The 13,606-nt window shown below is 34.3% G+C and overlaps 1 protein-coding gene across 1 annotated transcript in view; it reads right to left on the bottom strand.

Annotated features, from left to right (window-relative positions):
- Positions 1-506: 506 nt before the first annotated feature.
- Smp_134530 (putative organic anion transporter) overlaps positions 507-13,606 on the bottom strand; it is a gene marked incomplete at its 5' end in the record, with an annotated part of 68,874 nt that continues 55,774 nt past the window's right edge. The window contains 4 exon segments of the mRNA XM_018798734.1: positions 507-1,098; positions 2,802-2,937; positions 4,379-4,443; positions 10,004-10,254. Of these exon segments, the coding sequence (XP_018653646.1) occupies positions 906-1,098; positions 2,802-2,937; positions 4,379-4,443; positions 10,004-10,254 (645 nt within the window). The 3' untranslated portion in view covers positions 507-905.

Raw genomic sequence — 13,606 nt, 5'->3', positions numbered from 1 at the left:
AATATTGTAGACAATAATTGTTGTCACCAGCTAATTCAATCAAAACACACACACACACATACACATTTGAAGAGATCATAGCAACATGTAATACATTTTTGAAATGAAAAGAAACGATTACACAACATAATTGAATTTGTAGAATTACATATGAACATCTTTAAAAAAGAAAATGTAATAATGGTAACACTTAAAAAGACAAAAAACAACAAAACGTCAATAGGTAAACACTCACTCACCCCCTTACTTCATCTTAACAGTTATAATTTATAATGGTAACTGTATAAAGAAGGAGAAGGAAAATAATGAGGAATTATTGTACAACAACAACAACAACAACAACAACAACCAAATGATAACCAGATATAATCAATGTTGTAGTGTTAAATTAAACGTTTTCAATTTCATTCATAATATACTTTACTTGAGATTATAACAAGTTATAAGTTAATTAGGAAAAAAGTTAATGACATCACCACCACCACAACTACTACTGCTACTACTACTTAGTTGTATAGATGAAACTAGTTACTATGGTGGTGTATCGAATCATCAATGGACTCAATGAATAAAAAGTTGAATGTATTAAAAAAATAACTAGTGAGCCAATTACTGTTCCATAGGAAGTTTTACAAGTGAATTATGTACATGGAGAGAAAAGTTGTGTTTCTTTCTTCTTCAAAGTTACTGAATGTCTTTATTAGTTCTCTGAAGAAATCTCATTACATTCATACATCATGACATAAGGTAACAGTAGAAAGAAAAGTGAAGTAAATGAAACAGATAGAAAAAGAGACACCACAAGCAAGGAAGAGGTTGAGTAAAATTTTTTTTTTTCAAACAAAAAACAATATAAAGACACATACATGTGAGATCATACTGGAACGATGATGGTTATTATTTGATTACACAATTTGTATTTGATGATCATTTGACGTTGAATTGATCAATTCGGATGTATTATTGTTATTAATGTTAATGATAGCTGGATCAGAGGTAATTGTCTGATGTAATGCAAGTTCCATTTCCTTCTTTGTTTCCTCAACTTCGATATTTGGTTGTTTTTCTTTATGTTTTGCCATCAAATCGAATTGACGTCTTTAAAATGAGTGGAACAAAGAGAAAGAAGTGTGTGTATTGTATAAGAGGAGGACAACTAAATTATACAATAAAGTGATAATGATGATGATGATCACAACATTGTCTCAACATATCCAAATGAAAACATTGTAACAACAGAATGAAATGAACAGTTTCAGAAGTTACACCGATTAATTGTCATCGCTCTTGTCTAGTTCTTAGTTCTGATCAAGTTCCATCGTATATTATTAGTTTAAGTGGTTTCCCTTATCATGTGCATTGTAGTTTTGTTCTAAGTGATAACTCAAGGACATTAATATGAAGCTCTGTTTGACATAAGCTTCATAATAATTAGGATATTTTAGCAAAATGCATCTGTGATTTTCACGTGAATTAAACTGTCCATGATATTGAAGTCTATATCACTGTCACAACTAGAGATGTTAACACGAAGCTAATCAAATCGTGACTGATTGGGAAACGTCAATTGTTTGTTAACCGACATTATAACCCTGAAATTTCGATTCTAATTCCTTACACTAATTTATAACCCTCTTTAGACTCTGGATAGGGTAGGTGAACCCAATTAACGTAACTTTAGAGTCGTTCAAAAGGTCGTCCATAAATTGTAGTCTCACCCTTAAGATCATATCCTAACATATGTCAAAACTGCGTTACTCGTCTTTTATTTATATATTTTGCACGAAATTTGATACGAAAACAAATATACATTATCGGTATGGGGATTTGTGGAGAATAGAGTATTTTCGTAGTTGAATTCACGAATCCAACTAAGCTAAACACTGGATAGCTGTTTCGTCCTAGTGCAGGACTCCTCAGCAGTGCGCATCCACGATCCCGCACGCAGGACCTTCTGTCTCGCATGCGAACTCAAGACTTCTAGATAACTGAGCCGAGATCCAACGGTGTTAATGTCTAACTCCAATCGATACAAAGTCTTGCGGAAGATCATGACGCTGTCCAAAAAAGCACGAAAAACATTTATAGGATGGGAATCTCATGGATTTAGAATCACCAAAATATTCTTAAGGCTAAGGAGAAGAATTAAAATGAATGTTATCTAGTGCTATGTGTCCGCCAAGGATGAAAAGAAAGACGATAAAGACCAGTTTAATGAGAGATATCAGTAGAGAAATGCTCAGGAAAGGACTTGATCATCCTGATGGGAGAACTGAACGCTTAAGTCCGAATATAAGATACATGGAATTTCTAAGCTTCCGTTCATTCCATAAATCGTTGTCATATGTCGCATTACTTCAGGTTTATCATTGACTAATTATTTCCCTATTACTTCGGTTCCGTGTCACATTTGACTGAGTTATGTGCACTTTAATTGTGTTGCTGTGTAGTCAAAATATATCAAGTATATTATTGTATGAGTTTTGAGTCATGATTGAATTGAGTACAGTACAATTGATCTGCTCTCTCTAACTTCGTCTTCTGATGGGCTACTAGGGTTAGAAAGTGCTCGAAGATAAATAATTGTTAAGATCTTAACTATTGTTCGTAGATCGATGTGTCAATTAGTAAATAAAAGATTGGCGGTCCCACTAACAATATAAGTGAACTAATCGATAATCGAATTATAAAGAGAGAGAGAAATCACACAACTGCTCTCCTGTGATCACTACCCAACCGCACGTAACCCAATACCTGCCCTAACAAGCAATTTACATGGAAAAAAACACAACAATACTTACTTAGCTAACCACCAAGTAATTGTCGATCCAATCAAACTAATTATTTTTAATACACATACAGTACCAAGCCAAATAAATGGTAAACCTTCTAAATTATACTCTAAACATCCACCAGCTGTTGTAGAATACTTTTGATCTAAAGACATTGTAGTAGCAGTGGTTGTAGAAGACGGCGAGTAGATTGATGACAACGAAGATGATGATGGTGAAAAAGACGAAGACGATGATAATATGGATGAATTTGATAATGATGATAATACATTTGTATCCATAGATAACGATTCATTATTATTTATTGGAATGGATGAATAATGATCCATAGGATTTGAACGAAATTGACAAGCTAAATCGAATAGTTGGCCGAAATACATCGGTGCCGGAATATATGCTGATCAAAGGAAAAAAATGAACAAAGAACATTGGTTCACTGATTAAAAGGTGAATATTTCTATCCAACTGTCATTACAATCGGGATCGAGATTAGGATTCCATTAGACTGGATACTCGGTTAATACGATATACAGAGACTGGATAACGTTATACTAGATACACTATTCACGAACAGATATAAAGAAGATCAGAGAATATGACTGGACAATAGTTTAGTCAGTACAATTATAATCAGTTTACACTCAATGAGTCCCGAGTAGAAATTAACGATAGCACGGAAATCACACGTTAAATAGTAAGTAAACTAAGTGTTTGCCTGTTCACACTCAATAGCAAATTACATCTTTGTTATATCTTGTGAACTGCAATTGTTATTATCTTGTACCCACCTATTGGAGAGCAGTGAATTATCGATCGGACCAATAACACACGATTTTGCTAGCCATATATCAGTTATTTGTAAAGGTTTGGTATTTTACCCATTGTTGAGATGTTGAGGATTCTAACTAGTCAGTCTCTTATGATGTTTGTAGATCCTGAACGCAGACTGACTTGATATTGCCATTCAATTATATATCATTGATTCCACTACTAACCACCATTGAATTTTACTGAAATTTGTGATTAAAAGGAAATAAAGAATTAAATTTATGTTGGTTGTACAAGCTAGCGGTTATCTGGCTCAATAGCTCAGTGGATAATGTGTAGGCCATTTGAAATCAAAGGTGCTACGCCTAAGTTCCATTGTGAATAATAGGTTGAAGGTAGCACATTCGGCTGACAAGTCCTGAATGGGAGGAAACGCTCGTCCAGGATCCCATTGATAGCTACTATCCAACTTTACTAAAACTTGTATCAATTGCTTTTCAGATTTAGAGTAGCAAATAACAATTTGAAAATAACCTGTTTCGCTTTATTAACTGATGTATGTTAAAAGTGGATGTAAGTGAGTTCAGAACAAATTTCGCATGTGGTTTGGGCGTTCTGTATAATGACAGTATGTCAATTGGTGAGTTGAAACAACCACTTCAGTTCAGAGCAGATTAGTTTATTAACAGTCAGAACATATTGGAATTATTCCAAACAACTAACACAGTTACTGACATATAATGACTGAATCAACTACTTATCTGAATAAAACAAAGAAAACAATTATAAAGCAAAATCGTTTTACAGTTATTCCTTACCTAATGTTCTGACAAAGAATATTTGTAATCCAAGTGCAACGGAACTATCTTCTGATGAGACACAACTGTAAAGGGAAATTATAAATCATATCTCTATTAATTCATTTTCATAAGATATGAATGAACAATGGTACTCACTAAAAAAAGAAGATATTTCTAAAAGAAATAATCTTAATCATGTTGGATAATTACGAATTATCTTGATCTGAGATCATTGTGATAATTGCGATCAGTGGTTGAAAGAAGACATTGAGTAATATGGCACAGAATTGAGATTACAATGTCATAGATGTATTCACTGTTTATCTTAATGTAGATTTTCAGCTCCAGTATTCTCTTGCACATACCTTCTTTTTATTTAGTCTTTTCGAACGATATTTGCGATGTCCAATCTTTCTCATCAATATTAATATTAAATTATACCGATTCTTTTAGTGATCGTCTTTATTTCATCGTGATATTATGGTATGGAAGCTTGGGTCGGTTATAACTAATGAAATAGAAATGTATACGTAGGAATCTTACCACTGAAGTTAAATGGTTATATCATACCTAGACCTGATGAAAATCAACGAAGTGAAATCATCAACAGACGAAGAACACATAGTTCGGTTTATTGGAATCAAATGGTATTGATTGTAGGTGACACATTTACAAACAATTGAATGTGAAGAGAAAACAACGTAAACACTGTCTATCATTAGGAAGAAATACCAAAGAAAGAGACCCTATACAAGTTAGAACTTCTGCTGAGTTGCGTTATATATGACTGAATGTTTAAAATATATTTCTCAATCCTTAGATAGTGATAGAAATGCAGTGGCTATTAAAATGAACCAAACCTATTGTTGTTTACCTAGGAACAGTACCTCTTACGATTGTCGCATTTTTATGATGATCTAACCATTGGAAAAAATTAAATAATTTTTAAACCCAATCGTATAATTTTATACTTCCATTTCAATGTAATCAGTCTTCTAAATAAACAATAAATTCTTATTTCGTTTTATTATTGATATTATGTTAATTTTCAGAAGGGGTTTTGTGGATATTATAGTAATTTCGATAGTTGAGTTCATGAATCAGTGGTTAAGCGCTCGCAAGCAAAACTGATAGGACTTGCGTTCGAATCATGTGAGGCGGGATCTTGGATGCTCACTGCTGAGGAGTCCCACAATAGGACGAAAAGGCCGTGCAGTGCTTACAGGTTTTCTATGGTGGTCTAGCTTCAATTAATTTATGATCTCAACTATCAAAATTAAGTTAATTTGTTTACAATCATTTCATCGGTATTAATTCTTGATATTCGAATGTTAAATAAGATATTAGCGTTCATCAAATACTTAAGGAAAGAACATCACTTCGTTCCAGATTGTCTGAGTGTTCGGTACGTTCGGGCTTTAAGAAAAAATTTATTCCCTTCCTAACAGACTTTCTTTTGCCGTATTAATCATGCTACTGATTAATAATCAGTAAACAAACTCAATGCTAAAAACTTTTGAACAAATAGAATGTGGTCTATTTGTTGTGGTGTAGTAATTCTAAGTGTTTACATAAACTTGTAATATTCAGTTTATTTATGGTTTGAAATGCATCTTCTTGACATTTTTTAACAATTCCTTCCAATTGTACTGCATTTCACTGAGACCATGAAGTGATCTAAGTTTTAGCACCCGGAAGTACTGGGTGCCCATTTCGTCCTAGTGTGGGACTCGTCAGAAGTGCGTATACGCGACCCCACATACATGAATTGAAATCAGAACCTTCGATCTCGCGTGCAAGTGCTTAACATATAGACCACTGAATCAGAACCCCACAGAGTTAATGTCTAACTCCAATCAATCCACGACATTGATCGACCGTTCGTTAAATAGCTGTTTCGTCATAATTTTTACTTTAGTGTTCCCGGTTCCCATTTTCGACTAATATCTGCTGCTGTAGTTTTAACACATCTACTATCTGTTACCTGACTTATCAAACATTGTTTTAAACCCGCTTTAAATATCCTTTTCAGTAAGATTCTTCTCTGATTGTAGAAGAGCACGGTAAACACAGTAGACAGCTCATGAATTGAGATTTGCAAATACATCTGATAGATTTTCATAATTATAGTCTGTGTTTCCGATGAGTCATGAGGATTTTATCCATGGCATTTACGTATTACACAATCGTGTGGTCAGAAACTTCCATAAGAGTAAGCAATAAAAATATTTAAGTAATAAGAAAAGAATTCAGAGGCAGGAATAGGATACAAAATTGATTTCAATGGCAATTAAATCCTCCCATAAAGGTCTCGAGTTTCATACAGACTTAGTCCAAGTAGACTGAATAAGTGAGATGGAACATGATTAATTGAACTGTATTAATTATTAATGAATATTTTAATGTTTACACCACATATTGACCTTAGTAAGACAACCATTGAAAGTTAGAAAGAAACAGCGTGAAGTTCGATACTAGGATAGAACAGGAATTTAATGATTGTCTGAAGTTAGCTAGCCATGTATATATTATGGAAAACAACAATTTTCATAAAACACCTATGTCAATATTAAATAACAGAGAAATCAAAAAACCCTAATCTACTACCGCAGTACTAGTTCACATATGAAGCTTTGTGAACAAAACCGATCATTACAACAACATACTATTAATATTCACTTAGTATTGTTTGTTTGAATCTTCCCATCGATGTGTTTAGGACTGCAACTGGTCAGTCTCTAATCGGCATATGTGCATACTGTGCGTATCGCCTCGATATACTTTAATTCACAAGCATGGTAAGCAGAGATGGATAGTGGATAGCAGTGGAATCCAGGACACGCGTTTCGTCCTACCATGCTTGTGAATTAAGGTATATCGAGGCAATACGCACAGTATGCACATATGCCAATTAGAGACTGACCAGTTGCAGTCCTAAACACATCGATGGGAAGATTCAAACAAACAATACTAAATGAATTCAAACTTCACCCCATCGCACAACCAAGTGGTTATCAGGACTCAGTGGTCGAGTGGATAACGCGATGGCGTTTGAAGCGAGGGTACTGGGTTTGAGTCCCAGAGTGAACATCAACTCTGAGATGCAGGTACATCCAGCTGACGAGTCCCAAATAGGACGAAGCGCGCGTCCTGGATTCCACTGCTAGCCACTATCCATCTCTGCTTACCATACTATAAATAGTTCAGTTAACTATAATGTTTAGATATGTCATGACGCGCAAGTTAAATAACAAACAAACAAACATGTGAACATGCATGCAAGTGTTTATTCACCTTCAATTAACGCACGTTCCGTTTAACCCTATCTACTAGAATGACTAATAAGGTCATAACCTTGTTAGGTATACGTCGAAATATAATCATTTGCTGAATAATAATAATAATAATAATAATAATAATAATTTGAACATAATCGCACAAATAAATGTTATTTCAAAACCAAATTTTAAAAAAATTTAACATAACTGAATAATCGTTCTGCTATGTGAACCTCTTGAGGAGTGCACACCTATAACACTTCAGAGAACGAAACTAGGAGTCTTTCAGTCTCAGAACGGTTTCAATAGTACTATTAAGTGAGGATAGTACATGATGAGTGGTCTACATGAAGACAACTGTTCTAGATTGTATCAGACTGATATTACATTTCTGATTTAGGCAGCAGTTCGCTACATTGTACATCATGGATGTGAAACAGGGTCACATAGAGTAGAGGATATTTGTAGCTTACTGGTATTCGATCATAGGCGTCTCGTGTATTTTGGGAACAAGGAGTAAGCAATGCCCGGGTTAGGAATAGACTACTAGGTAAAGATGCTCAAGTGATTGATGAGGTAGTGAATCTTTGTCGACTAAAGTGGTTGGTACATGTGTTACTTGGGTTCAACCACTGCCTACCTCGACGGATGATGTTTTCTGGTGTAGGAGTACGCTGGAACAAAGCTAGGGGCGGCCAAACCACAACATGGCATCAGTTCATGGAGTCACTGACAACTAAACTGAGCTATGTTAATGGGTGTAGACCAGGTGGTTGGGTTTCGAGTGATCATCGTAACTAATGGTTTGAAACTTTGAATGATATGGCTCAAAAGCGTATGCAGTAGTGCGGGTGTATCTATTCTTTGTCTTTCCACAAGTTATAAGCTTCTGAATTCTAAATGACTTTTTTAAATTAACTAATTTATATTTTCTTGAATCGTATCACCGATGTCCAATCTTTTCTGTTATCATTGATACTGTCATCAGCCCTACTTTTCTGTGACTTGCCCTGACATTTTCATCTCTCTATGCTGATGAGGCATGACAATTTGAACTGATGTACATGCGTACCAGATTTGATGTTTTAACAGACTAACTGACTGTTGAGGAGGGTCTTAGACTAAGAAGAAACAGTTGTATCCAGTGTTTTCCTTGATTTTTTAGATAATTCCTGTTGATTACATCAATTTCACAAAACCTTGAATACAAACGAGCGTTTAGTCACTGTTATAGTAGTTTTTAATACATTCACTGATTTTTATAGACATAAATCTGTTTTAAAAACGTCATTACAATGTTCAAAATTTTTTTTCTTCAAATATACCGTAATAAATTACAGATTATAAGGCTGCTCATTAAGAAAAAAAAGAATACATTCGGTTAGAATGTATCGCTCATATTTCAACAGGCTTTTGGTGAATGGAAATAGCCTTACTGAAATATGTAAGTTCAAGAGTAGTAGATTTCAGTATTGAAGTAATAAATTCATCGACCAAGAAACTCTAATCAACCTCAAGTTACGCTATTATGAATGCATATGTCTGTAGGGGCTACAAATAGTACTATCCAATGAGCCGAATCTAATTAGATGAAGTGTAGCAAAATCCTATGATTAAATTATTGAAAAAGAGATATTTTAATTACCTGAGACTATAATTTCGTTACTCATGAATTAATTTGGAACAACGGTTTGTGAAAATAAAATAAAACCATTGCTCAGTTGATTCTTGATGAACATCTAAACTGAATTTATCCGTGAGGTTTCTTAAAATTGAAATTTACTTTACGTAGTTACAGTGATGGCTGACACGAAGAAAAAGTGAAGATATGTTAGATAGGACGAAACGGCCGTCCAGTGACTCCAGGTTTTCCATGGTGGTCTAGCTTCAATTGACTCATGATTTCAACTATACATATGATAAATAGTTTCTGAATTTGCTATTCGTTGTAAGTAGCTAAATATAAACCGACATGTTATATTGCATGCGATACACATGAATGTTTCAACCTAGTTGTTTACTTGTCAAGAGATCAATAAAGAATCATGGAAGAATACTTCTAGTAAACCTCAAAAGATTATAAACACGAAGCAGTAATTGAATGTTTTTTTAGCTAAAATTCTTTGACTGAATATCGGTTACTCGATGTGTACTTGAATTTTAATCACATCCTGAATGTGAGGGGCAAACGCCAGTAATAATCGAACCGTTAAGGCATCCACTTGACATATCACCAAGGCTCAGATGAAATCTTTCAAGAACAGTAATCACAAAAAGTAACATTTTAGGAAGAGTGTTATTTCATTTATAAGAAATAGTAAAGCAAAAAACAATATTCAGTAGTCGTCATCATCAAACCACTCACCTCAATGTGATCACATTACTTGGATTTTGTAAGATACCAGTACAAAGAATATGTAAGAATAACATAGCTAGAAATAAACCATATAAAGTACACTTGGGTTTACATCGACCAGGATAAACTTCACCAGAATTATTTGCTAATAAGAATTCATTATTTATGTTCATCGGCGATGATAACGACAATGATATTGATGAGATTAAACCAGATGGATTAAGTGTAGATGGGGTTACACATTGACAATCAGAATATTTCTAATTGAAAAAAAAGAGAAGAATATTTCGTTTGTTTTAAGAACAAAGTTGAGTTAAAGTTAAACAGTGAGAAAACTACGACTGTAGCTCTTCTAGGGCTACTACCAGACCCCAGCCTGGGTAAAGGGGGAGGGTTGGGGATGGTGTCAGCAAACCTATCCTGTCGAAAACAAGTTTGCTAAAAAACATTAACCAGAATAAACAATTTAAACCATTTAAACTCTGTCCTTGGACTTTAAAAGTATTCAACCAGAAGAATTATGACGCCACGTAGTGAAAGCCAAGATTATTCGGAAGTCACAAGGTCAATTCTCCTTCTAACAACCACAGCAACAATTACTTCAAGTACACGAGATGTCTGTACAGTGTGGGAGACCGGAAAGACTTATCAAATAGCTAAGGGAATGAGGACGCTACTCAGAAGATTGTTTTTAAGTAGTGTGCAGAGGAATGTGACGTTTGAATTGTAGCAATTGTCAGACGCAGTGAAGAGTTTTAGAACATTGAAAACACGGCGTTGGTACAACTTGTGGAGACCAGACGAGATGATTCAAACTGCAGAGCACATCGAAAAGTATAAATGGACGATTGAAGGCTATGCATATGTATTGTGTAAATAGTTCGTAACTTCTCACAATAAATATACATTCCTTTTGCCTACTGTGCTTTACACTAGTTGCGTACACTAACTGGAAAGCATACAACTTTAATGTAGAACAAACAGAACAGAGGATTTAAGCGGTTGATACGAATTATTAATGGTTAGTCCTTGTACTATATTTCAGGCTGATCAACAGTATATATTAGCGCAGAGATATTGAAGTTCAAACTGGAACTTGAAACCATTGCTCATCGCTTTAGGTAAATCTAGTTGATGAGTCCTGAACAGGATGAAACATTTCCCAGATTATACTACTAGTTATCATTCAAAAACACTATCAAACTCATAAATACACCTAATATCTAGACCGCTAAATGAGTGCAAATATCAACAAAGACTAATCAAAATCTAGTCAAGTACATTAACGGCAGGAAAATATAAACACATTTATAAATCATAAAATATTGTGGAATATTGGAATAAGAAGGATTGGTTCAACGAAGAGTTCTCTTTTCGACAAATTCATTTTTAAAGCTGCACAATCGCAAATATATACTCCCTTTTTCAAAATGATAATCATTACAGAAATAGTGATAATTAATTTCTGCTGAACATGGTAACAGTGAGATAATGTTGGTCGATTGTTGGTTCGAAGAACTTCAGCTGAACGTGATTTTATGCATTGTCAAAACAAAGAAAAAAACAAGAATCCATCCTTTTTAAAAAAAGGTTAAATAGAAATCTTCAGTTTGAGACAACAGTCATTAACCTATCATTTCATCCATGTTAACACTAACATTAACATGGAATTCGTGTGAATTGTACAACATCAATGCGAATGATATAAATATTCAGAAACTGAAAACTTCTGTCAATTAGTGTTGCAGTGTTTTCAAGTCACTATTGGTTTTCTTCAGGATCAGTTTGTCTGCATTGATCAATGTGACTGATTCAACTATTTATATTAACCGAATGTACAAATAAAATTTGAAAGTCACGGCGAAATCATAATCATCACATGAGTTCAATCAATTCAATTAGACTAGAGCTGAAACAACAGTCGCGAGTACACACAGTAAGAACACTAAAAATGATTAATCACTAAGCAGTGATCAATGTCATGTCTGTCTAGTCATTCTAAGTACTGATCGAATTCTATCATTCCAGTTGTAATTTGGTCACTAATCAAAATGACTCAACATCGTGCAAACTAAGCTGAATTGTTAGGTGTAGATAGTGATGTAAAAAGAGGATAAAAATATATTCTGCTTGGAACGATATACCACCCTACAATGAGATCAGGATAGAGACTAGATATTTGATCGATATAATATACATAGACTGGACCACAGTATATTAGATACACGAACAAATATAGAGGATTAATAAGAAAATAGGCTAGATAATAGCTTATTCAACACATTTAAAGGATAGTCTACACTTAGTACGTTCAGACTAAAAATTATTGATAGAAACGAAATTACATATTAAATTGGACACTGAGTGTCGGTTTCTTCGCTTTCAGTAGCCGACTACATCTTAATTTCATGAAACAAACATCACCAGTTGGGTGTTTTCGACAGAAAATCCTTCCTGATCTGGGTTTCGTGATAGTTTGTACTTACCAGTAAGATAACTTTTCTGCTCTATTTAAAACAATTAGTCCCTTTGATAAATTTCGATAATGCAATGAGAAGACGAAGTTTATCAGAATTATGTGATATATTAGCGCAATACATTTCGAACAATCTGATCACACATATACTTGTTAAGACATTTTTATATGAAAATTAAGAGGTCAACTAGACAGGTTAAGGTAAGAAAATAAATAAAGTACACAAAAACAATGTGATGACTACTCTGGATAATAAATAAGCATTACCAGGGTAGGTTAAGGGTAAGAACAAATTGTTTTTGAACACATAAAGGGGGTTTCAATTTCCGTATAGCTAAGGCTTCAATAAACCTTAGTATACGTCCTTGAAGGCTTTTGTACAACACTACAAATGCTGATTTGATGTCAACCTTATGACCAGTTTCAACTAAATGTTTCGCAATAGATGAAGATGTTTGTCTATCCTGTGATCTTATTTGACCATTCGAATTCATTTGGTTCTGTAGCCATTTAGGTATGTGTTCCGCCACCCTTATTTGCAAATCACGATTGCTCCTCCCTATGTACATGTTACCGCACATACATGTAAATTGGTATACACAATGGGATGTGACACAATCGCTTATGTGCTGTCTAGGTTTTTGGTGAAACATCGACCTTGTCTTTTCAATGATGACAAGTTGAGCTGCATAGAATGTCCTGTTTATGGCTAATTTTAGTCTCCGTCTCAACATGAGACTATTAGAGTCACTCCTAAATGGTAATGTAATATAAACTCGCTTTTTGGGTGCCAGAAGCGTCATAGGTCTAATCGTATTGCAACCCTTCCAGAGGTTTATGAACTTAAATGAATAACCATTATTCATTAACGTATTAGTCAAAAGTCTCGTTTCTACTTCAATAGTATCACTAGTACAAATACGATTGATTCTATTGAATAAGCCCTTAATTAAACCACGTTTGTAATGAATTGGGCAGTGACTATGGAAATTAAGGTATTGCCCCGTCCATGTCGGCTTTCTATATATAGAACGTTGGATGGAACCATCTCCTCTTCTACTGATCAGTATATCTAGAAAAGGAAGTTGGTTGTTCTTCTCTTCTTCGCACGTAAGAGAAATATGCTTCTGACTTGT

The sequence above is a fragment of the Schistosoma mansoni genome, chromosome 7 (genome assembly GCF_000237925.1).
Source record: "Schistosoma mansoni strain Puerto Rico chromosome 7, complete genome".
In the NCBI taxonomy this organism is placed as follows: domain Eukaryota; kingdom Metazoa; phylum Platyhelminthes; class Trematoda; order Strigeidida; family Schistosomatidae; genus Schistosoma; species Schistosoma mansoni.
Note: the sequence above shows the minus strand (reverse complement) of the source record. Positions and strands in the feature narration are given on the sequence as shown.